Source organism: Elephas maximus, chromosome 9 (assembly GCF_024166365.1).
Source record: "Elephas maximus indicus isolate mEleMax1 chromosome 9, mEleMax1 primary haplotype, whole genome shotgun sequence".
Lineage (NCBI taxonomy): Eukaryota > Metazoa > Chordata > Mammalia > Proboscidea > Elephantidae > Elephas > Elephas maximus.
Window position 1 is genome coordinate 75973896 of NC_064827.1, and position 26782 is coordinate 76000677.

The window sequence follows — 26782 nt, forward strand, 5'->3', positions numbered from 1 at the left end:
GGCCGACCCACCGCGCGCATGCGCCCGCATGCTGCCTCCACGGCCAAAAGCGCCAGCCCACGGGCGGCGGTTGGGCTAGAGCTGGTGGAGGGCGCGGGCGCGAGCGCGAGGTTGGGCCCACGCTCCGGCCGGTTTGCCACGTCAGCGAGAGGCGGGTCCTGTGGATGACAACTTGGACGGGGAATAGCCTTTTTTTTTTTGAGGGGGCGGTACGGAGCGGTAAAAGCGGGAGGAACTTCATGGCAAAGGGGAAAGAATCTAACTGGTCCAGCTGAGCCAGCGTCTGCTGTGCTGGATAGATACCTCGCCATAGTTAACGCTGCTTGGCTTGCGCGCCAGCCTCAGAGGACAACAGGAAGCTTCCATTCCGCTTCCCGCTGTACTCTAGGCTATGTAGTAGATAATCACTGAAAGTCTGTGCCTCCCTCCCCGCACAGAAGCCTGTGGCTCCAGGAACTAGTACTGGGATCTCGAACCTCGTTTTAACTTATGTGCTTTTTGACCTACTGTAGGTTATACATTTTATAATTGCAACAATATACACAGTGTATAACTGAGAGAGAAGTTTCTAAAATCATACCCTTACTATAATTTGCACTCTGATTATTTTAAAACTCGCCGGCACACATTAATTTCACTATAAAATAATGGGCTGTCTCCTTTGGATAGAAGAAGAACGTCCAGGGAGGTAAACTGCCTTGTTCGAGATTGCACTACAACTTAGTAGCTGATGTCAAGTTTCCGGACCCGACCTCTGCCAGGCTTCCCACGTTAAAGGAGCTCTTGTTCTTGTCCCACACCAAACACCAGGCTCAATCACGGGTTAGCAGAGTCCACCTAAATCAACTGAAAACACCCCCTTCCCTCCATGGGTTCTAGCTCTGACCACCAGGAGCAGGGCAGAGACTAGGATGCAGAAGAAATTTACAAACTAGAATACCGTCTATTCCACAACCCCAAGATAGTTTAAAGCATCTTAAGTATTATTCGAAAGAAGCAAACCATAACAGTTTAGCACAATTGTTAAACATATTGAAGAATTACCAAAAACTTTAAGCAAATATGTTTATTTTTATATTGATGGTACACTTAATATATACGTGGATTCAGGATACAAAATTCATTTACAAGAGTTCACACCTGATGAACGTAATCACATTCCTAAAGAACATTTATCAATGCAAAAATGTTTCAATACACTGACAACAAAAATCATATATTCTGTAATCATGTTATTCAACAAGCATCAAAACAATTTTTAACTTTCTGCTAGTATTTAAGCGCCCTCAAGGTGGTAGGCACTGCACAACAGAAGAAAACATTGAAAGACAAGGGCCTACTGAATCCTCTGTGAATCACAGTGTTTACTCTGAAATTCATTTAGTGAAGTAGCTAGTGAAAGGCTTGCTATCCTTTATGACAAATCACATATCTCATGAACTCAAGAAAATAAAGTGTTTCAATAACTTCTCAATTTCTAAAATCTATTAAGTATTAACCATAAAAGACAAAGCAGAAAAAGGCTGTTGGAAAGAACAAAAGAGCCCTCTTTAACAGCATGTATGGATTAAGCAATTTAGAAGCACAACAGACAAGACTTCCACAATACCACAAATGTTCAAGTCAAATGATACGGACAATATAATTTTCCCCCTTAGTCACTGGTAGTAAATAGTCCCTTCAAAATTTATTCTACTGATAACACATATAAAAACTAGTGAGCCCAAATGCTTTGCTGTCTAACAGAGCTGAATTGATGGATTTTGTTCTAAAGTATTAGCCCACATCACCCAAATTTTAATACAAATGAGCAACAGGACAATGTCTCAAGGATTACAGTGATTCCTGAATAGCTAGATAGGCAACCAAATAACTTTATTATTTGCACAACAGATTAGCAGCACTTGGATAAGAATTCTTAGGTGAAAATTATTGTGCTTCAATGTCTGGAGAAGAGCTAATAAATATAACTCTATAATCCCTAGAGTGTTACAACTTAACATGTCAGTTACAGACAAGCACAATTTTTCAAAAAGTATTTCACACTAGAAAATCAAGTAATTACATCCTCTAAATGTAATTTCTGCTATGATTTAAACAAGTGCATTTCTGTCTAATATCCATAATGCAGAAAGTATGTTCACCATTATTTTCAGGGAAAAAAGATCAAACATAATGTATTTTAACTCCTATTTGATAATCTTTAGTGAAGATTTGAATAAAGAAGATATTCAACCTTACAATGGAAACTGCTCAGAGAAAATAATGTGGTCTGAAATTACAATAATCTTTAGAGCAAAGTACAACATGATTTATAACTGCTTCATCTGATTCAGTGATTAATTAAGCCACTATTTATATTGTTCCTACACAATGCCGAGAGCCTAGTTAGGTAAATTCTTTGTAAATTCTACTATGAAAATGTTAGGACAGTGCATCTGCCTTTCTTATTTTCTAAGACCTTTCTACCTCAACTGGAAGAGTCCTCCAAAATACAGGACTCTCTGATTGTTGAACGGCTCGGTTTATTAAAAACACAAAAAACATTTGGAGAACTAGCCACATGGTCCATGAGGCAAAAGTAATTCATCCAGATAACTAATAAACCATGAAAATTGAGTTCTAAAGTATTTTGCTGAACTATTGTAGGCTTTTTCATGATATAATAAGGAATCAACAGTAAAAACAAGCCATTCTTCAAAGAAAAGAATTCTTATTGCCCTAAAACATTTTAAGCAATTATTTCCTGCAGATTTTTAATGCAGCACAACACATACTTTTAATTTAGAAAAAAATTAATAGCATGCAAATGAGTGGGAATAAGATTTTTAAAAATACAGTAGTTATTTCTCTATGGTTTGGAATTATTTGCTTTGGGATTATTATACATGATCATTTCATATTTTACAAGGGTTGATCATAATGATCTGAGGATTGAGAAAATTTATGGTTCAAATTGTGATGTCTGCAAATCTTAAGTTCCAATCATGAACAGGCAGACATTCATAATAACTTCAAAAGAGAAGAGTATTAGTGATAACACAAAAGTTTAAATAGTTTACTGCAAATCTATACGAAGGCTAGCCACAATTCCTTTTATCAGTCTGAACTGATATGATTACTCAGTCTATTAACTTTCATTTCATAAGCCTATCAGAAAAGTAACAAATCTAAACCCTGAAATCACCAATATTTCAATAAGCAATTAGTCACACCTAAAAAGATGATTGTCTTAGGATATAGACTAGAATTGTCCACTGAATAGGAGAAATATTCCCAGCTTACTGTCTGTTCTATGACCAGATTTAGACTTGACCAAATAAATCTGGACTGGGTAATTAATATACTTCAAACTATTAAAGAACTCTGAATCTACAGTTCAAATATGTTAAAAATCACACTGGTTAGAGTAGTTTGATAACTAATTTTAAAACCTCAAAAGAAATTAACAAAATATTTTTAAATTAAGAAATGTTTCAATCAAGTGATTATGTTAAGAAGAAACAGAATTCTTCTCAAGTCAATATTATACCAAACTAGTAAGTGAAAAACAGCAATCTCAGCTTTAAAAAGAATTTTGTAATCTACAGGATTCCAAAGGAAATATTTCTATGTCACCAACAAAGTAATTATACTGAAGTTAATACATTTAGCTTCACCCCTACATCATCCTGACATCCTTCCCTTCAATAGGTGATTTATTCCATTCACACATCAATTATCTTTTCTTCAACATAATGCTTAAATAAGTCTCTAAAGTTAGTGAAGCTGGGACATAGTGTAATGTGTTTTAAAATCCTAGTTTGGGGAAGATGAATTGTTTAAAAGAAAAAAAAAAAAAAAAGGCAAAGCAGTCACAGTATCCAGGAAAGACTGGGAGACACAAATAAGTATATATAAACTATCAATGTATAAGACTGCAGGAAAATATAATAAAGGGGTAAAAGCCTGGTTTTCTAAGCAATTCTTGTTTCACTGCAAGGTAACTGGCTTTACAATTGTTAGGGTCAGAGGTCAATTTACAATGTCAGTATTATCTACTGTACTTTATACTGCTTCTAAAAAAAACATATTGCAGTCTAGTAGACTGACTCACAAGCAACCTTATAGGACAGGGTAGAACTGCCCCATAGGGTTTCCAAGGAGCAGCTGGTGGACTGAACTGCTGATCTTTTGTTTAGCAGCAGAGCTCTTAACCACTGTGCTACCATAGCTTCATATTGCTTCTACTCTCCTCATATTAATGTGCACATTGAGCCTGCTGCAGATCCATGATTTTTAAATAGCGTAACATGTGCTCTGCTACTATCCAATTGCAATAAGCAATCCTGTTACTAAAAATATCCACTACTATGGACATTTTAACCGATTTTTTCAGAAATATAGTTTATCAAGTTTTAACATTTAAGAAAAACGTTATTATAATTTTACTTTAAATTCACTACTATAGTTGAAAAATATGATGGATAGTTGGATGTTTTGTCGAAAAAAAAAAAAAGCGAAGATGCGAATGTAACATTTTCGGTGGTAAAACTGACTCCTGAACCTAACTTCTTTCTTTAAGATAATTTAACGTTGAATCACATAGATTTAACCTTCTGGAGAATAATGGGGCAAAAAGCTGCTCTGCAGTTATATTTTATCATGCAGAAATAATCTCCAGGTTAATTTCTGCAATGAATGTATCCAAACGTATATTCAACTTCTCTGACACTCTTTCATGCAAATAAACATGCCAAAAGAAGACAGGAGTAACCGAGCATTGATACTCTTCCATATTCCATAGGTTCACAAGTTGGTACTGCATATATTTACTACCCTTTTCCTTCCCCCCTTTCCCAAATCATTAGTAGAGAACTGAAGGCCCAGATTTTATAGCAAGCCACCATGCACCTAATATTAAGAATTTTACTTCATGTGCGAACATGTAATCAAATTGCAGAACACAAGTGGTCTCATAGAGACACAGCAATACAACTGGAGGCATTTTATTCACGGGAAGTATTTTCTCAGATGAGCACACCCATCTTTGATGTGAAACTCCAATAAGAAAAATCTATGTTGGAAAAGCCAAACAGGGCTAAATTAATTACAGCTGCTGCAGATAACAACCTCCTGGTTCTCATTCCATGTTAACTCCCACCCCACTAGGTTAAGTATCCCCCTAGCTATTCCCCTTTTTCTGCCTCACAGAGACATATAAAAGAGGCACACTGATGAAAAAAATTGTTAGAAAATTAAAATTTAATATCATGTACTGAAATGGCAAATAGGAATATATTTTACCCATTTAAAGGATATTTTCCTATATATTTTGAAATCTGATCAAAGTAATTTTTTTCCACAGTCCCTTGATTAAGTCCCAATATAAAGAATGTGCTGAGTACAAAATAATACACAACCATGAGTCAAGAAAATAAAGGACTAATATAGTTTAAGAACCTGCTGGTGTCTCACTTTCACATACTTAGGTTTTTCACGTTTCTATCACTAATTTATCATCAGTTTAAATGGAAATTTGCAGATGATTTTAAAAACCATGAACATCCAGCTTTCTGTTAAGCTCTTCATATCCTAATTTCAACACCAAATCAGCCCATTTTACCCAAATACAAGCCCCTGAAAATAGAGGCTTATGATTGAGATTCTGCCACAACCTAATTAGAGCAGCATGAACAATGCCACTATGATGTCCTCACAGAACTTAAATAAATTCAGCCCACAATGGGTATGGGTATATAATATACACATACTATAACACTGCATACCAATATATTTACAAATATATACATATGTATGTACAAAAAGTTTACTCAGAGATTGCATTTAGCATCACAAAAATATACACATGCCATTACAAATAAGAATTTCAAATAAATAAGGTCAACAAAAAGAACCTTAATGTAAATATCCATTATACTCTCCAAACAAACCCACAGAAACATATACAGTACACCAAAAATATCATCACCAAGAGACTCATAATACCATTCATATTCATATCAAGTCATTTTGCTCACTTAGTGTGGGGGGTGGTTCTGAACAATGGCAGTGGCCGCATTTGCAGACCTTGGCACTTTACTATATTTCTAGTCCAGAATGTTCTCTGTATATTGGGCTGACTACAAGTCTCCATGGATAATTAAGTACCAGTTCTTTTCAATGGAGTTCAAACTCCTTCTCAGAGACAGAAAGTAGCTAAAGTCACACACGTCAGAGGTTAAACTTGGAGTTGGAGAAGGATGATAAAGAAAGCTCTGTAATTGATACACAAGCCATATTTTCTGCTTTTCTCTTTACCTAAATTCAGTACAATTGCCTAATCTGTTTCAGGAAATTCTATTGCAAGAAGAAAATAAAGGGAAGTAGTAACAAGTGGGGGGGGGGGGGAACCCAGAGTCCATATTAGGAAAACCTTAACTCATAATTGGATTGCACTTTGCTTCTATAATCTCAAAACATTTCAAGTTGGTAAAAATATAAAGGGTACAATAAATTCTATGTGCTTTGAGAGATTTTAAGAGCACCACTTTCTAGGAGGAAAATATACAAAAAATATATACTGGCTAAACTCAAAGATAAAATGTCTGACTTTTGGATTTTTAGGAATTAAGGTTGCTAGCGCTGATTGATTTGCTGGTTTCAATATCTGACATATTAAAAAAAATACCATAGCATTTTGTGCCACAATATATATCTCTAATTCTTTCTTTCCTGTCCATTACTGAAAGCAACTTGAGCTATCAGGAAGACTGGGCTGAAATTAAGGAGATTTGAGTTTTATTTCTAGCTCTGTCACTATGTATAAATTGACAGCTCTTTTGAGTCTCAGTTTTCTCTTCTGTAAAACAGGGAAAATAGTTGCTTTACCAACTTCAGAACTATATGGATAATAAGAGAGTAAATAATTCCACTGTGCTTAATTTTGTGTACAGCTGACTTTTGCAATCTTTCTATTTTGTCTACAGTGATTGTTAAGGGAGGAGAAAGACTGTATCAGAATCTCCAGGGGGAGTTTGTACAATTTGAAAACGAAGTGCTCTTTTCCCATCACTCAGTTCTTAGTTCCGATATTTAGATTTCTATCAATTCTAACAATAAATAAGGGCTTAAAATTTTTATATTTATACACGGGTAGTACGCATTTAAAAAATAAAATTCTTTGCCACTGCCACCTTAAGCTCATTGGTATTGGCCCTTTACATTTCTTTTTCCTTGATTGAAGTAATGCTTTAAAATGTAGAAGCTGGGTGATGGGTACATGAGGGTACATTATACTCTGTGTATGTTTAAAAACTTTCACAATAAAAGTAAAAAAAAAAGGAAAAAAGAAATGTCACCTTCTCAATGAGACCTAACCTGATCATTCTTTTAAACACTGTTCCCTCAAAACAAAAACAAAAAAATCCCTTACTGAACTCTCAACTTTTCCCCATAGTATTTATCATTTTGTAACATAAATTCACTTACTTATTATGTTTACTTCCTGACTCCTTTTACTAGAATGTAAGCTTTTCGAAGACAGGAATTTTTTGGCTTTTTGTTTTGCTTCTCCAGTGCCTAGAACAAGATCTGGAGTACAGTGGTTGTTAAATACACATTTTTTTTTTTTTTTGAAGATTCGAAATCACTTTAATTTTTAACTACCAGTAAGGGATTACCTCAAGGAGAAATGTCATCATCTAAATCCTAGTTGTGATTTCTAAGACCTCTTGTCCTTGGGCAAACATGTTTCTAATCACAAAAGCTCTTGTTTCTTCAGGAGAGTCTCTCTCTGAATTAGTTTCTACAACTAGCTAGGTAAATATAATCTGGAACAGACAATGTTGTAAAACCAGGGAAACTAGTTTTCCTTGTGGTATGGGTGGGGACATCAACATCTTTTGGAACCAAGAACTTAAATTACATAACCATAGAGTTGGAAGGGATCTTGGCCAGGCCCTCATTTTACAGATGAGAGTATTAAAAAGCAGAGATATTAAGATAGTTGTCAAAGGGCATAAAGCTAGTTCCCAGGAAAGCCGGAAGAATACTCAGGTCTCCTAGTTCCAGCCCAGTGTTCTGATGAGGATAACGCTCAGAGCAACAAATATTATTTTCAGCTTCGGAGGACAGAAAGATATATGCTGCTAGGGACATTACTGTCACAGAACTTCAGGGGAATTGCAACAAGAAACCAGACACTTAATGACAGACTATTGCTGTACTCTATGTGACACTGTTATGAAAGGAAAGCTATGAAGTTTATTAAGTTACTGAAAGAAAAGCTGTTTTTATCTGGAAAAAAAAAATCCACTAACAAAGGAAATCTCTCTCCAGGGTAACTTTCCCCATACTTCCTGCAATATTGCTCCAAAGAATAAACAAAATAATACAAAATTAAACAAAAACTCCAAAGCTCTCCAAACCCAAGAACAATAACTTCAAGGCTTCTGATGAAAAAATCAGCAAATTGGAACAGGTACATGAATAATTCAGATCCAAACAATTCTCTCCGCCAGAACTTAAAAACAATTAAAAAATATTACAGTAAAACTTCCCTAGGGACACAGGAAAGAGGCACCAAAAGCAATCACCCCATTTCCCCTGGGATTGCCAGAGGTAGACTGCGAGCCTGTGCAGAAAATTAGGTGCAAAGCCTTTTGATTCATAGATTTCTGAACTTCAATGGCATGGAATCAAAAGAGAAGAGGGGAAAAAAACCTTTATAACTAATTCTGGTGAAAATACGAAGGGGATGACAGGGAAGAAAAACAAAAATCTTTACGTTATACATTAAAAAAAAGTTGAACATGAATATATTAAATACATGGAAGTTTTGAAAAACCTTCTTCTTAAATTGTAAATGCAAAAACAACTTCCTTTTGGGTTTCGTAATAGTCGCCCTCAACTACAGTGAAAAACATCTCTGACTTTTGAAGTCTCATATATTTGAACTAGACAAAAAGATTACCAACTCTGTACTGTATGTCATGGTCATCAACCCAGTCTTTACACTTGATTTCATGTATTAAAAGTTTAGATTTCTTATTGTACACATTGTATTATGAAACCAAAGCTTGATATTTTTGATGGAAATATTTCAAAGTTGTTAATGTCCAGCATTCAAAGACCACAAAGGAAGCAAAATATAAACACGTATCTTATGATAACACAGGACTCACATATTCCAAATAATATTTATCATCTCAACCTCCCAATTAAAGATTTAGTTTTCAGATGCAAATCAATCCTATACAGTTTCTGAAATTTTGACAGTATTTAAAAGGACTGAATGATTTCAGGAACTGCCTTGATCATGTGTCAATGAATCATAATTTTTCTACCAACTAACTCGGAATGAAAAGAGATTATGGAAGGACCCTGTTCTTGATTTTCAGTAGTCCATGCTGGCTAGTTTCATTCTAATTATATATTTTCCAAATCCAGACATTTAAGATCAAAGTATAAGAATTGGATTTTCTTCATTATACAAAAATAAATGATTTAACTCTTCTCAGGGTGAGAACAGTGACTCTTTAAGTGTAAGATTAGATGTTAAAGGTAGGTATCTATAACTCAAAGCCAAAATTTAAAAATTCTAAGATTAATCTAGTTTTTTTTTTTAAAAGACCTGAAAGACTGTATTTTAAAACAGTTACCCTAAAAGTTTGAACAATTATTTTCAGTTTATCTTTAAAATGGTGATCCTAAATTAAAAAATAAAAACTCAGTAACACCACTATGTGTCTGTCATTACATTAGAAAACTGCACCATTTAAAATCTGTGGCAAATGAAAAATTATTTCAATAAGTGGGTTTTTGTTTTAATAGTCATCTATGGTATTCTCAAGGAACACGTTTCGAACATCCAGAATGGATGCTAATTCCAAAATGTGCTTCTGGAGAAGAGGGTTCTCCACTGTTTCATCCCTCGGCAGTTGCGGATATGTTTCTGGATAATTTCGTGTTTCCTGGTAGGTAAAGAAGAGAAAAGTTAAGTTTTACAGTCAGATGAAAGCAAATTACAGCCAACATTAACAGACATAGTATTAAAGAATATCTTAATATATACTTTTCTTTTTCATATTGCTGTGGTTCTTACTGGTAATATATTTGTTGCTGAAATTGCTGGTATTTGTCCACTTAGACCTTAAAAATTACAATTCCATAAGGTTTAACCTAATATATTAATTTTGTGAATCATTCCATAAATATTTCTTGAGGCTTATTATTGCTAGGCACACTATGCTATATTGTGTGGAAACCATATAACTCCTGCCTGCTGAGGAAAAAAAAAATCCTAGCACATACAGAATTTTAACAAATACTTCTTAAATAAATGCTGCAAGGGTTTAAAACTGATTTGCTACAGGGGAAATTAAGATGAGGGAAAACACATGAGAAGCACCAAAGAGATCAAATTAATGGGCATTAGCAATTAATTAGGGAGCCCTGGTGACACAATGGTTACAGTGCTCAGCTGCTAACTGAAAGGTTAGCAATTCGAACCCACCAGTCACTCTGCTGGAGAAAGATGTGGCAGTTTGCTTCCATAAAGATTTACAGCCTTGGAAACAATATGGGCAGTTCTACTGTGTCCTATAGGGTCGTGATGAGTTGGAATCAACTTGACGGCAGTGGGTTTGGGTTTTGGTTTGACAATTAATTACAGAAAATGGAGGTATCAAAGATGATTGTAAGATTTCAGGAATGCATGGCTGACAGAAATGCTGGGAACTACTAGGAGAAAAAAAGAAGTTAAGGAGCAGTTAATTTGGGGGCAGGATAAAGTTTCAGGTTTTAGGTGTATTTTAGTTGAGGTAATAGAGTAATAGAAATGCCCTTCGATTAATATTTAAAAAGTCAGAGTTGTAGCTCAGATAGATAGGTTTAAGCACTATATGTAAACATCAAAATAATCTGCATAGAGATAAAAACTGAAGCTATAAAAATGGACAAGATTTTAAGGATATTAGCAGAGAGTGAAAAAGAGTTGAGAGGGATACTAAAAAAATCAGGAAAAAAAGGTAGGAAAGGAATAATTGAAGAAAGAAAGCTCTTTTGTAATAACATGAAAACAAAAGAATGAACCATTTTATGAATCAGGTAAGTCTCATTTGAAAAGTCCTGCTCCATTTGGTAATTTCTACACTCTTTAATTGTGGCACATTTAAAATTCTCTGAAGAAACACGTGACTAGTTCTCTATGCATTTCACACAAGAGTTCATATATTAAAATGTTACTTCTATGTCCCTTTGGCCAATAGGCCTCACTCATTATACATTAGAAAGACCAAAGTTTCATGATACAAAATTATATAATGGACAAAAAGGAAATGCTCAAAAACCCTAAAATAGAAAACAAAGCAATAACTTTAATAATAAACAAAACTATTGGGAATCTATAAGCTGAATAAACATTTCAGCTCACACAAATCAAACATCTCCCAGAATGAAGAACATTTGTTGAAACGGAGGACATACAAGAGACCTTAGAAGAGTCAAGCCTTAGTATAAGGCCTAAATAAGCCTACCTCAGGCTACTGTAAATCCACCCCTAAAAAGCTTAAAAACAAGCCATGAAAAGATCAAAGAGATTTGTAAATAACTTAGAGCCTTTACTGCACTGGCTAGGTCTTCCAGTAAAATGTTGAATATAGACACTCTTTAAAGGGAGAAAAAATCTAGAACTCAACATCACATATTTCATAATGCCTACAATCCAACAGAAAATTTCTAGACATACAAAGAACCAGGAGTAGGAGACACATAAAAACAATAGAAACATACCTAGAAATGACGAAGATAAGATTATCACATAGGGTGCAGGGCCCAGATGGCAAACTAGCCAGAAGCTTCATCTGATCCCTCTTAAAACAAAGACCCGAAAAAACAAGTGAATTGATTATATGTCAGACAAGCTAGAAACCCTGAGCATCAAAGGCAAAATTAAGGAATCGGTCTGAGTGATGGGGGAGGGAGGGATGGTGCAGAAGCAGTAACGAGTAGCCAAGCCCGCGCAGCGCCTCAGCTCTGATTCCTTGGCGCCGTTCTTTTGGCGTGACTGCAGCAGGGCTGATGGTAGTTCCGAGACACGACAGCTTCAACCAAAGGAGGCAAGCAGAGTGGCGCACCCCTGACCCCATGGTGTGTCTACAACGGGGCAGGCTGCGGTGTTTAGGAAGCGGCTGCTTCAGCGAAAGAAGGCAACCGAAGCCGGCACCCCGGCCCCCTGGTGTGATGGCTGTGGGACTAGCAGTGGAGTTTAGGACACAGCTGCTTCAGGAAAAGAAGGCAAGCAAGGGATGCAGCCCTAACCCCCTGGGGCAATCTTGGCGGGGACACAGCCAGCTGCACACAGGCTACACATGCCTCTAGATCCTGAGATAAAACGGGCTCTCAGCGCAAGTGATTTTGTCTAATTTATCACGTGCATGGATCTAGTAGCTCCTTCTTTTGAAAGAACTCTCTCCTATCTTTCTGATCCTTCCCCCCTCTGCCCCAGCGAGCTTCATTAACAGTTGATTTCCCTGGGCCTGAGATAGAACTTGCTGCTATTCTCCTGACTTGGGAGAAGAAACAAATTAACGAACAGGGGGAAAAATACTCTGTAGTCTCCCCTAATCTGGAATCTTGGAGCAAAAGCAGCTCCAGTCCAAGCAAAAGTGATCCACAGACTTTGTCTCTCATCCCTACATAGATCCAGGTGGCTATTATATTGCAAGGGCAAATCTGTCTGAGGTCTGACTAACTGTTTCAGCTGTGCAGTGAAGAGGCAGGTTTTGGAGGTCTGATACCGCTCTGCCTATTAAACAGGGCCTTCACCTACCCACAGCAGGGACCTGAGGACTGGAGGCTCCATCCACACCACCTAGCCACCCACAAAAGTACAGTGGTGCCTACCAGTCCTTACGGGTATAAGCATTGCGTGCCTAAGGCACAGCTGCAGAGCCTACCCACCAGAGTGCTCTAAAGAACAAAGACGTTCCTTCCTCACTGACACTTGGGGGAAGGCTGTCAGCCCCCTGCCTTCTTCAGACTGTGACCCCCTGCTGCTACCAGAAACCAGTGCATATACCCATCACCACTTAGAGGTAAGATAGTAGGTGACAGCCTACACTACACACTAGGTGACCAACTATCAGGACACCTGAGCTGAATCAATACAAGAATAGTGAATGGACTCATAGGCTCATATACCTGGTAACAGCTCTAGCCATCTGGTAACAGGACATTAGTGCTTCAAAAGCTCCAATAACCAAGTTAGCTCACTCCAGTCATCTATTTAGCTATATCGAAACAAACTAAAGCAAGAAACTAGGACACAGTGAGCAAACATAAAATAAATTAATACAATAACTTATAAATGCCTTGGAGACAACAGTCAATATCAAGTCACATAAAGAAGCAGGCCATGATTGCTTCAACAAACTCCCAAAACAGAGAATCAAGGACTCTCCTGGATGAAGATGTGTTCCTGGAATTACCAGATGTTGAATACAAAAGATTAATATACAGAACACTTCAAGACATCAGGAATGACATCAGGCAACAAACAGAAAAAGTCAAGGAACACAAAGATAAAACAGTTGAAGAAATTAAAAAGATTATGCAAGAACATAATGAAATATTTAATAAACTGCAAGAATCCACAGAGAGACAGCATTCAGAAATTTACAAGATTAACAATAAAATTACAGAATTAGACAACTCAATAGAAAGTAAGAGGAGCAGAATTGAGGAGCTAGAATGCTGAATTTGTGAGACTGAAGATAAATCACTTGGCACCAATACATTTGAAAAAAATCAGACAAAAGGGTTTTAAAAAATGAAGAAACCCTAAGAATCACGTGGGACTCTATCAAGAAGAATAACTTGAGAGTGATTGGAGTATCAGAAAAGGGAGGGGTAACAGAAAATACAGAGAGAATTGTTGAAGATTAGTTGGCAGAAAACTTCCCTGATATCGTCAAAGATGAAAGGATATCTATCCAAGATGCTCATCAAACCCCATACCAGGTAGATTCCAAAAGAAAGTCACTAAGACATATTATCGTCAAACTTGCCAAAATCAAAGATAAGGATAAATTTTAAGAGCAGCCAGGGATAAGCTAAAAGTCACCTACAAAGGAGAATCAATAAGAATAAATTCAGACTACTCGGCAGAAACCATGCAGGCCACAAGGCAATGGGATGACATATATACAAAGCATTGAAGAAGAAAAACTTCCAGTCAAGAATCATATATCCAGCAAAACTGTCTCTCAAATATGAACTCGAAATTAAGACATGTACAGATAAACAGAAGCTTAGGGGATCTGCAAAAACCAAACCAAAACTACAAGAAATACTAAATGGAATTCTCTGGATAGAAAGTCAATTATATCAGATATCAACCCAACACTAGAACACAAAACAGAGCAACTAGATATTAACTCAGACAAGGAAATCATAAATATAAATCAAGATTTAAAAAAAAAAGCTCAAAATAGGGAATCAGTGATATCACTATGTAAAAGATCACAGTAATCAATAAAGAGCGACTAAATAAAGTAGGCACAGATCTTCCATATGGAGAGGAAATCAAGGTGATTAAGGAGATACAAGTTAGGTTTAAACTTAGAAAAATAGGGGTAAATATCAAGGTAACCACAAAGAAGACTAACAATCCTACACTTCAAAATAAAAAACAAGATAAACATAAAGACTCAGCAAAAACAAATTCAATCACAAGGAAAAAGAGGAACACACAATTTACAAAGAAAAACTTCTCAGCACCAAAAAGTAAGTGGAAAAATGAAACCGTCAACAAAAGACAAAAAAAAGGTATCAAAATGACAGCACTAAACTCATACCTATCTATAATTACGCTGAATGTAAATGGACTAAATGCACCAGTAAAGAGACAGAAAGTTGGAGAATGGATTAAAAAACACGATCCGGATATATGCTGCCTACAAGAGATGCACCTTAGACTTAAAGACACAAACAAGCTAAAATTCAAAGAATGGAAAAAAAATACATCAAACAAACAACAATCAAAAAAAGAGCAGGAATGGCTGTACTAATTTCTGACAAAACAGACATCAAAATTAAATCTACCACAAAGGATAAAGAAGGACACTATATAATGATTAAAGGGACAATAAACCAGGAGGATATTTCCATATTAAATATTTATGCACCCAACAACAGGGCTTCAAGATACATAAAATGAACTCGAACAACATTGGAAAGTGAGACAGACAGATCCACAATAATAGTAGAAGACTTCAACACACCACTTTCAGTGAAGGACAGGACATCCAGAAAGAAGCTCAATAAAGACACGGAAAAGCTAAATGCCACAATTAACTAACTTGACCTCATAGACATATACAGAACACTCCACCCAACAGAAGCCAAGTATACTCTCTTTTCCAGTGCACATGGAACATTATCCAGAATAGACCACATATTAGGCCATAAAGCAAGCCTTAACAGAATCCAAAACATTGAAATATTACAAAGCATCTTCTCTGACCATAAGGCCATAAAAGCAGAGGTCAGGGAAAGTCAGAAAAAGCAGGGAAAAGAAATCAAACACTTGGAAACTGAACAATACCCTGCTTAAAACTGACTGGGTTATAGAAGATATCAAGGATGGAATAAAGAATTCATAGAATCCAATGAGGATGAAAACACTTCCTATCAGAACCTCTGGGACACAGCGAAAGCAGTCCTCAGAGGTCAATTTATATCAATAAATGCACACATACAAAAAGAAGAAAGGGCAAAAATCAAAGAATTATGTCTACAACGTGAACAAATAGAAAGAAAGCAACAAAAGAAACCTTCAGGCACCAGAGGAAAACAAATAATAAAAATTAGAGCAGAATTAAATGAAGTAGAAAACATAAAACAATTGAAAGAGTTAACAAAGACCAAAAGCTGGTTCTTTGAAAAGGTTAAGAAAATCAATAAACCATTCGCCAGACTGACAAAAGAAAAACAGCAGACGAAGCAAATAACCCAAATAAGAAATGAGATAGGCGCTATCACAACAGACTCAACTGAAATTAAAAGAATCATAACAGAGTACTATGAAAAGCTGTACTCTGACAAATTTGAAAACCTAAAGAAAATGGGCAAATCTCTAGAAACACACTACCTAACCTTAACTAACACAAACAGAAACAGAACAACTAAATAAACCTATAACAAAAGAAGACATTGAAAAAGTAATCAAAAAATTCCCCACAAAGAAAAGCCCTGGCCCTGACGGCTTCACTGGAGAATTCTACCAAACTTTCAGAGACAAGTTAACACCACTACTGCTAAAGGTATTTCAGAGCATAGAAAAGGATGGAATACTCCCAAAATCATTCTATGATGCCAGCATAACCCTGATACCAAAACCAGGTAAAGACCCCACAAAAAAAGAAAATTACAGGCCAATATCCTTCATGAACTTAGATGCAAAAATCCTAAACAAAATTTTAGCCAACAGAATTCGACATATCAAAAAAACAACTCACCGTGACCAAGAGGGATTCATACCAGGTATGCAGGGATGGTTCAACACCAGAACAACAATCAGTGTAATCCATCACATAAATAAAACAAAAGATAAGAACCACATGATCTTATCAGTTGATGCAGAAAAGGCATTTGACAAAGTCCAACATCCATTCATGATAAAAACTCTCAGCAAAATAGGAATAGAAGGAAAATTCCTAAACATTATATATAAAGGGCATTTATACAAAGCCAACAGCCAACATAGCCCTAAACAGAGAGAGACTGAAACCATTCCCATTGGGCCCAAGGTGATTTATAGATACAATGCAATCCCAATCCAAATACCACTGACATTTTTTAATGAGATGGAGAAACAAATCACCAACTTCATACGGAAGGGGAAGAGGCCCTGGATAAGTAAAGCATTACTGAAAAAGAACAACAAAGTGGGAAGCCTCACACTACCTGACTTTAGAACATATTATACCGCCACAGTAGGCAAAACAGCCTGGTAGTGGTACAACAACAGATACACAGACCAATGGAACAGAATTGAGAATCCAGACATAAATCCATCCACATATGAGCAACTGATATTTGACAAAGGCCCAAAGTCTGTTAAAAGGGGAAAAGACAGTCTCTTTAACAAATGGTATTGGCATAACTGGATATCCATCTGCAAAAAAATGAAACAAGACCCATACCTCACACCATGCACGAAAACCAACTCAAAATGGACCAAAGACCTAAATATAAAATCTAAAACAATAAAGTTCATGGACGAAAAATAGGAACAATGCTAGAAGCCCTAATATATGGCATAAACAGTATACAAAACATTATTAGAACTGCAAAAACAGCAAAAGAGAAATTAGATAACTGGGAGCTCCCAAAAGTCCAACACCTATGCTCATCCAAAGACTTCACCAAAAGAGTAAAAAGATTACCTACAGATTGGAAAAAAGTTTTTAGCTATGACAACTCCGATCAGCAGCTGATCTCTAAAATCTACATGATACTGTAAAAACTCAACTATAAAAAGACAAAAAACCCAGTTAAAAAATGGGCAAAGATATGAACAGGTACTTCATTAAAGAAGACATTCAGGTAGCTAACAGACACATGAGGAAATGCTCACATTCATTAGCCATTAGATAAATGGAAATCAAAACTACTATGAGATTCCATCTCATTTCAACAAGGCTGGCATTGATTCAAAAAACACAGAATAATAAACGTTGGAGAGATTGTGGAGAGACTGGAGTACTTATACACTGCTGGTGGGAATGTAAAATGGTACAACCACTTTGGAATCAATTTGGTGCTTCCATAAAATCTAGAAATAGAACTACCATACGAAACAGCAATCCCACTCCTTGGAATATATCCTAGAGAAGTAACGGCCTTTACATGAACAGATATATGCACACCCATGTTCACTGCAGCACTGTTTACAATAGGAAAAAGCTGGAAGCAACCAAGGTGCCCATCAACGGATGAACAAATAAATAAATTATGGTATATTCACATAATGGAATACTATGCATCGATAAAGAACAACAATGAATCTGTGAAACATTTCATAACATGGAGGAACCTGGAAGGCATCATGCTGACTGAAATTAGTTGCAAAAGGACAAATATTGTATGAGATCACTACTATAAGAACTCAAGGAACAGTTTAAACAGAGAGGTTTTCTTTGATAGTTACCAGACGGGGGGAGGGAGAGAGGGAGGGAGAGGTAGATAGTAGACGAGAAGTAATTTAGGTGAAGGGAGAGACAACACACAATACAGGAGAGGTCAGCACAACTGGACTATACCAAAAGCAAAGAAATCTCCTGAATAAACCGAACGCTTTGAAGTCCAGAGTAGCAGGGGCAGGGGTTTGGGGACCATGGTTTCAGGGGACATCTAGGTCAACTGGAATAATAAAAACTATTAAGAAAACATTCTGCATCCCATTTTGGAGAGTGGCATCTGGGGTCTTAAATGCTAGCATGCAGCCATCTAAGATGCAACAATTGGTCTCAACTCACCTAGAGCAAAGGAGAATGAAGATCTCCAAAGACAAAAGGTTAAGTATGAGCCCAAGAGTCAGAATGGGCTACACAAATCAAAGACTCCATCAGCCTGAGACCAGAAGAACTAGATGCTGCCCAGCTACAGCCGATGAACTGCCATGACAGGGAGCACAACAGAGAATCCCTGAAGGAGCAGGAGAGCAGTGGGATGCAGACCCCAAATTCTCATAAAAAGACCAGACTTAATGGTTTGACTGAGACCAGAGGGACCCTGAAGGTCATGATCCCCACACCTTTTCTTAGCCCAAAACACGAACCATTCTCGAAGCCAACTTTTTGGACAAGGATTAGACTGGACTACAAGGCAGAAGATGATACTGGTGAGGAGTAGGCTTCTTGGATCAAGTAGACACATGAGAATATCTCAGCAGCTTCTGTCTGGAGGGGAGGATGTGAAGGCCGAGGGGGACAGAAGCTGGCTCAATGGACATGGAAACACAGCGTGGAGAGAAGGAATGTGCTGTCTCATTGCGGGGAGAGCAACTAGGAGTATATGGTAAGGTGTATATAAGATTTTGTATGAGACTGACTTGATTTGTAAACTTTCACTTACAGCACAATTAAAAAAAGAAGTTTCCTTCACAAAAAACAAGCAAAAAAAAAAGATTATCACATAGGTCTTTAGCTATTACATATATGTTCAAGAATTCAAGGAAACATGAATATAATGAAAAAAATGGAAGATGTTAGAAAAAGAACCAAACAGAACTTCTAAAGATGAAAAATACAACACCTGAAGTAAAAAATTAACTGGGTAGGATTAATAGTAAACCATACATTTGAGAAGAAAAACTCAGTGACCCTGAAGACACAGTAGTAGAAACTATCCAAACTGAGACACAGAAAGAAAAAAGACTTAAAAAATAAAAAATGAAGAATACAGCTCTTATCTATGGGACAACATTGTTTAACATATATGTAATTGACATCGTAGAAACAGAGTAGGAAGGAAGGAAGCAGCTGAAGAAATAATGGCTGGAAAAAATTCCAAATTGGTTGAAAGCTATAACCCAAAGATTCAAGATGCTCAATGAACCCCAAGCAAGATAAACAAAAATCCAGAAGAAAACCACATCAAGGTACATCATAATCAAACTGCAGGAAACCAATATAAAGAGAAAATCTTAAAAGCAACCAGAGGAAAAGAGAAGACACATTATACATTCCCATCATTAATAGAACCAGTGGACAGAGAAATCAGTAAGGATATAGAAAACCTGAACATTATAAATCAACTTGATCTAACATATATTCATATGACACTTCTCCCAACCAAACAGCAGCATAGACATTCATTTTAAGGACATTTACCAAGACAGAAAACATTCTGGAATAAAACAAGTATCAATACATTTAAAAAGATTCAAATCACACAAAGTATATTCTTTGACCACAAAGGAATTAAATTAGAAATCAATAAGAGAAAGATATCTGGAAAATTCCTAATTATCTGAATACTAAACAACACTTTTCTAAATTGCCATAGATTTAAAACGAGAGAGAGAGAGAAAGAAATACTGTTTCCAATCACCAGCAAACGTACTCTACAAGAAATGTTAGAAACAAAATTCTTTTGTAGTAATAAAATTTATTCCACATGGTAAATTAAATCTACAGGAAGAAATAGAGTGCCAGAAATGGTAACTACATGGATAAATACAAAATACCTTTTTCACTTATTTAAAATTAAATATATATATATATAGATAAATAATTGACTGTTTAATGCCATAATAATCACAAAGTTGTATGGTAAATATCATATGCAGAAGTAAAATGTGTGACAATAATGATACAGATTATAGGAGGGAGAAAATGGAAGTATACTGTTGTTAAAATTCCTATATGTGAAATAGTATAAAAATGTAAAATAAAAGATATATAAACCAATACTGGAGCTAAAATAAAATTCTAAAAGCAAAACAAAATCTCACCTGAAATGGAGATGAGGCCGGGAAGGAAGAAAAAAGGTACAAACGTCAGAAAGGAAAAATAGAAAACAAATAACAAAATGGTAGATTTAAACCCCACCCAAACCCAGTGCCATGGAGTTGATTCCAACTCATAGGTTTAAACCAAACCACATTAAAATAGTACTGAATGTAAAACTTTACTGTCAAACTAGATAAAAAAGCAGGACCAAACTAATGATACTGAAAAGAATCCACTTTAAATATGAAGATATGAGTTTAAAGCAAAACAATGACAACAGATTTGCGATTCAAAGACAAACCAGAAGAAAACTGGTATGACTATATTTATATCAAGCAAACTAAGACTGCAGACGAAGGAATATTGCCAAGGATAAAGACAGATATTTCATAACAATGCCTGGGTCATTTTAAGAAGGAGACATAACAGTCCTATATGTGTATGAACCCAATACCACGGATTAACATACAGGAAGAAAAAACAATTGAAAAGAGAAATGGACCAGTTTACAATTTAGACACTCCTCTCAAGTATCGTACAAGGTAACAGAAAATCAGTAAGAATACAGAAGACTTAAAGAACACTTTTTAAATTAGTTCAACATCAAATTAAACAAATTGACATTTACATATCACTACATCTAATTATAACAGAAATGCATATTCTTTTGAAGTACAAATGGAACCTTCCTCAAGATAATTCACATAAAAATATAAAACACATCTTAAATTTAAAAGTATTGAAATCATACAGCTAAAGCAGTGCATAAAGGGTAAATGCTTATATTTGAAGAGAAGGAAGGTTTCAGATCTAAGCTTAAAAAAACTGGATTAACAAGAGCAAATTAAAATCTTAAAAAAAAATCATAGCAAATAAAAAAATAACAATAAAGGTATGAATGGAAATGAAACGCAAGAAACAAATGGTAGTGCAAAATCGATGAAATTAAAAGCTGGTTCTTTGAAAAGATTGGGAAAATTGATAAACCTTTAGCTAGACTGCAAAAGAAAAAAGAGAAAGGAAACAAATTATAAATATGAAGCGTTAAGATCACTAGATAGCCTACAGGGATTAAAAGGATAATGGAAAATCCTTTGCGATATGATATAATGTCATATTATTGATTGAAAGGCTCTACTATTATACTGGTAATTCTCCACAAATTAATTACATAGATTCGATGTCCTCGTTGTAGCTGTTTATTCAACTCTGACTGATCACGACCACATGTGACAGTGCAGAACCTCCTCACAGTGGTTTCTTGGCTGTAGTCCTTACAGAAGCAGATTACCAGGTCTTTTTCCCCCAAAGCCACTGGGTGGGTGGGTTCAAACTGCCAATCTTTTGTTAGCAATCAAGCACTTAACCATTGCACCACCAGAGTCCCTTTCAGGTTCAATGTAATCCCAATCAAAATCCTAGCAGAACTTTTTTGTTGAAATCGGGAAGCTGATTTTAAAACTCATGTAGAAATCCAAAGGACCTAGTACAACCAAAACACTGAAAAAAATTTTTGGAGGACTCATACTACTTGATTTTAAGACTTATTATATAGCTAGAATAATCAAGGATGTATTGTATCAGAGGAAGATAAAATTCAAACATCAACAGAACAGAATTGAGTGTCCAGAAATATCTCTACATACATATGGTTGACTGACTTTTGACAAAGGTGCCAATGTAATTCAGCAGGAAAAGAATTATCTTTTCAACAAATGATACTAGAACAACCGCATATTCATAAAAAGGAAAAACAAAACAAAACAAAACTTTAACCTTTTCCTTACATCCTAAATGAAAACTAACTGAAAATGTATCACAGGCCTAAATGTAAAAGCTAGAACTATAAAACTTCTAGAAGAAAATATAGGAGAAAATCTTTATGGCTTAGAATAGGCAAAGATTTCTCATACAGAATACACACACAAAAAAAATTCTTAAAAATAATAACACTCAGGAATAAAAAGACAAACAACCCAATTAAAGAAATGGGAAAAGATTTCAACAGATAATTCACGAAGTAAATTATATGAATACCTAAGAAACACATGAAAGGATGTTCAGTACCATTATCCACCAACAAAACACAAATTGAACCATAATGAGATACCACTAGACACCTACCAGAATGGCAAAGACTGACAATACCAAATGTCTGCAAAGATGCAGAACAACAGGTACTTCTGTATACTGTTGGTGGGCGTGTAAAATGTTACAACCACTATAAGAAAAGGTTTGGCAATTTTTTATAAAACTAAGCACACACCTATGCTATAAATGAGAAAATCCAGAAGAAATGTCTATGCAAAGACTTGAACAAGAATGTTAATAGTCACTTTGGAAACTGACCTGGTGTTCATCAACAGGAAAATGATTAAATAAACATTGTATATTCTAACAACAGAATACTACTCAGTAATAAAAAGGAATCAGCTACTGATACATGTAACAACATGGATGAATCTTAAGAACGTTATGCTCAAAGAAGGCTTACACAAAAGATGTATACTATATGATTCACGTTCTTGACTAAGTGAAACTTTAGTGAAAATAATCAGTGTTTGCCTCTGGGGTGGGTTGGGACTGACTGAGACCTTTCTGGAGTGATAATGTGTTCTACATCTTGGTAGGGGCTTGGGTAACACAGGTGTATGTATTTGTCAAAAACTCATCTAATGGTATTTAGTTTTGTGCATTTCATTGTATGTAAACTTTACACAAAAAAGTAAATTTTTACGTAATTTAGTTATTTACAGGCATGCTGAAGTATTTAAGGGTAAAATCTATTGATGTTCACAATTTACTTCAAAATGAATAAAAATAAGATACAATGATAGATGGGAAGAGGGATGGACAGATGGACAAATATGTGAGAAAGCAAATATACCAAAATGTTAACTGCACTATCTACATGGTGAGTATATGGGTACCTACTGTATCATTATTTCACATATTAAAATTATCATAATGATGAAAAAATAACAATGCTTTGAAACTAAGTTACAAAAGACTTCTATAAATGTTCAAATATATTTGAAAACGAACCAAGCTTTACTTATGGAAGTGAAAATATAACGGTCAACATTTGTAAACCTCAATGAGCAATGTTATATAGATACATGAATACACAGAATGAAACAAACTCAACAGCAAAAGAGACAAAATACTTGCATACACTGTTCAAAGAAGAGGAACACAGGATAACACATATGAAAAGCTGCTCAACCTGAACAGTAATCAGGGAAATGAAAATTAGAACCACAATGAGCTACTACTTTACACCTACAAGATTCACATAAAACTGAATATATGACTGCAACAAATGTAGACAAGGATTAGAGCAACAGCAACTCTTACACGCTGCTGATCGGAATGTAAATTGATACAACCACTTACATGCCTATATCCTCTAACCTGGCAATTCCACTACTGGGTATATTTCCCAGAGAAAATCTTACACACGTGCACCAGTAAACTGATATAAGAATTTCACAGTGGCATTATTTGTAATAATAAAAAACTAGAAACAATCCAAATACCCATTATCAGTAAAATGGATAAGTAATTTGTGATATATTGTCAAATAAGGGAACTCCATGTAGCAGTGAAAAGAAATGAATGAAAGTTACAGTCATCAATATGGCTCAGTCTCAGGAATATTAATGCTGAGTGAAATCAAGCTGTAAAAGAAAATATACAATATGGATCCATCATAAGTCATGTAGAAATACATGTGACAAAACTATAAAGAAAAGTGAATCATAATCATAAAATTCAGGATGGCAGTTTCATTTGAAAGGAAGAGGGACAGGGATAGCACCAGAGAGGACCTACAGAGGGCCTCAAAGGTAATGAAAATGTTCTACTCCTTGACTGGGTGGGAGCTACTCGGATGTGACTTATATTGTTAATCTTTATACCTTATATATTAATTTGTAAATATTACTTTGGATTTGTCCAAACTTTATTCAATTCAGGTAAACTATAACACATAATTCTTAAATACCTAACTTAAATGGTAAAATTGGTCTTTAATGATACTCTTTGCCTACCCGAAAAATCTTGTGCATCCTCATGGTGGCTGAACAAAAGATAAATCTTGTGAGAAGCAAGCGAAGAAATTCATCTCCAAAAAACTGAAGAAATGCCTGATCTGCAAAGAGGAAAAAGGTGACAGTAAAAGGAAGCTTAAATGAAAAATAAATGTCAAAGAGGAGGAAAACCTTCCCAATTTTCCTGCCTGGGACAAATACCTTTAAAAAGTCAAACAATTTAAAATAAGTAACAAGATTAAGCCATAATGGTACATTCTGTTAAGTGTTCAGTTAGATTAGTAGGGTACCTATTGAACGTGAATGAGTCAGTAGCTGAGCAATATCTCGGTTGATTTTTCGAAGATATTCTTGACACTTTTCCCATAGGCCTCTACGCATGCTTGACAATCCAGAGACAAACAGGAAGGCCATGAGAGGATTGTTCAAAAAGAGAGTGAAGAGACTACCTCGTTGAGACTGATCTGTAATAACAAACATGTTATATATAGACAACAGTTTTATAAACTATAAGAGACACATTTGAGGAACATTTTTACATACTGACAACCTATAAAATTAAAGCTGTATCATTAAATCATAAGCCAACAAAGCAGATTCTGCATGGAACTACAAGAACATAGCCCAGGTATGTTGCTTTCTGCTGAACATTAGAACCTAGTAAACTTAAGAGAAATGGAAAGCAAACATATTCCTTAGTACTTTTTATCCAAGTAACAAATTTCACCAAAACAGAAAGTGCTGGATCAGAGACAATTCACGATGGAAATGCCTGGTGTATACTAGAATAGCCAATCTTCTTCATTTCCCTTGATAGTTGCTCTTTCTCTGCATAGTCCTTAAATGTCAGCATTTTCTTTCATTGTCCACACACATTGCTGATCTCACCTACTCCCATGATGTCATTCTATTTTCCTAATGATTCCCAATTTTCTCTCTGCAGCCTAGATAGAACTCCCTAGGTCTAGAACTGTGCTGTCCTACAGTAGCTACTGGACACTTAAAATGTGACTAGTCCAAATTGAGATGCACTGGTAAGTGTAAAACATACGCTGGATTTCAAAGACTTAGTACAGAACGATGTATTAACAACACTAATTTCACCTGTTTCTTTTTGCTTTTTTTAATGTGCCTACTAGAACATTTTAAATTAACATGTGACTCACATTATATTTCTACTGGACAACATTGCTCTAGACCACATAGTCAACCTAGCTCTCAAACTTAACATGTCAAAAATTGAAAACAAATTCTTTCCCCTTTTGTTCTCTGCAAATCTGCTTCTCATCAAGTTCATTTCTTCCAACACCCCAGCTAGAAAACTAGGAATCCATCACTGCCTCGAGTCCATCAACAAGTCCTGTTGCTTACATGGCCTTCATATTTTTTGGAGCCAGCTACCCAGTCGTAGTACTAGCTCCAGCCACCACCATCTCCGTGTTTGCATCAATGCCTCTCTCCAATTCATTCTCTACAAGGTTAGCTCGATGTCCTTTCATGGCACTCCTCTGTTTAGAATCTTTTGATGGCACCCACTGTCCTCCACTTAAGCCTCTTAATAAACCTTAAAAGGCTTTTTAATAATGCAGCTACACAATCTACAACTCTACCCTTTAGCTAGAAGGAACTACTTTAATTTCTCTAAATGTATCATAAAGTCTCTCACCTTAGGGCCTTAGCAACATGCTATTTCTCTGCTGGGACACTCTTGCTCAACCATATCCCCCCATTCCCAACTAATTCCACATATCCTTCACATTCATTTTACATATCATTTTATCCACTTCCTTCACCCTCACGTGCTGGCTAGGTATTCCTCTTCTGTGTTCCATGAGCTTCCTACTATGAAACATATCACACTTACACTGTTGTCTATATCTCTTACTAGACATTTGGCTTTGTGAGAACAATAACTGTGCTTGTCTGGTTGGTGTGTCATCTCCAGTAATGTCTGTAGAATGAGTAAAGTAACTCTTGGCTAAAGAGAGAACAGTAGGCTTTAGATGCCAAAGGTACAGGAACCCAATCTGATATTCCAAATACTTGGTATCTGCTAGTTTTGCACTCAGATGGAGGGCCAACTCCCTTTTGCAAAAATGATTCGCAATAATGTCTGTGGATAAATCCAAAAGATTTCTCAAAAAAGAATTTTGAATCTGTTTATGTAATTAAACAACTCATCTAAGGTATTAGAGGTCTAAGTTTTATAGCACAAAAGATAGGCTACTGGAC

At 35.8% G+C, this 26782-nt stretch overlaps 1 protein-coding gene across 1 annotated transcript in view; it reads right to left on the reverse strand.

The window, feature by feature from the left end:
* Positions 1-3439: 3439 nt before the first annotated feature.
* The window catches only part of SCAI (suppressor of cancer cell invasion), a 179220-nt gene continuing 155877 nt past the window's right edge, over positions 3440-26782 (reverse strand). The window contains exons 16-18 of the mRNA XM_049895361.1: positions 24841-25014; positions 24551-24651; positions 3440-9953 (exon numbers count right to left, since the gene is read on the reverse strand). Of these exons, the coding sequence (XP_049751318.1) occupies positions 9807-9953; positions 24551-24651; positions 24841-25014 (422 nt within the window). The 3' untranslated portion in view covers positions 3440-9806. The remainder of the gene's footprint in view (positions 9954-24550; positions 24652-24840; positions 25015-26782) is intronic.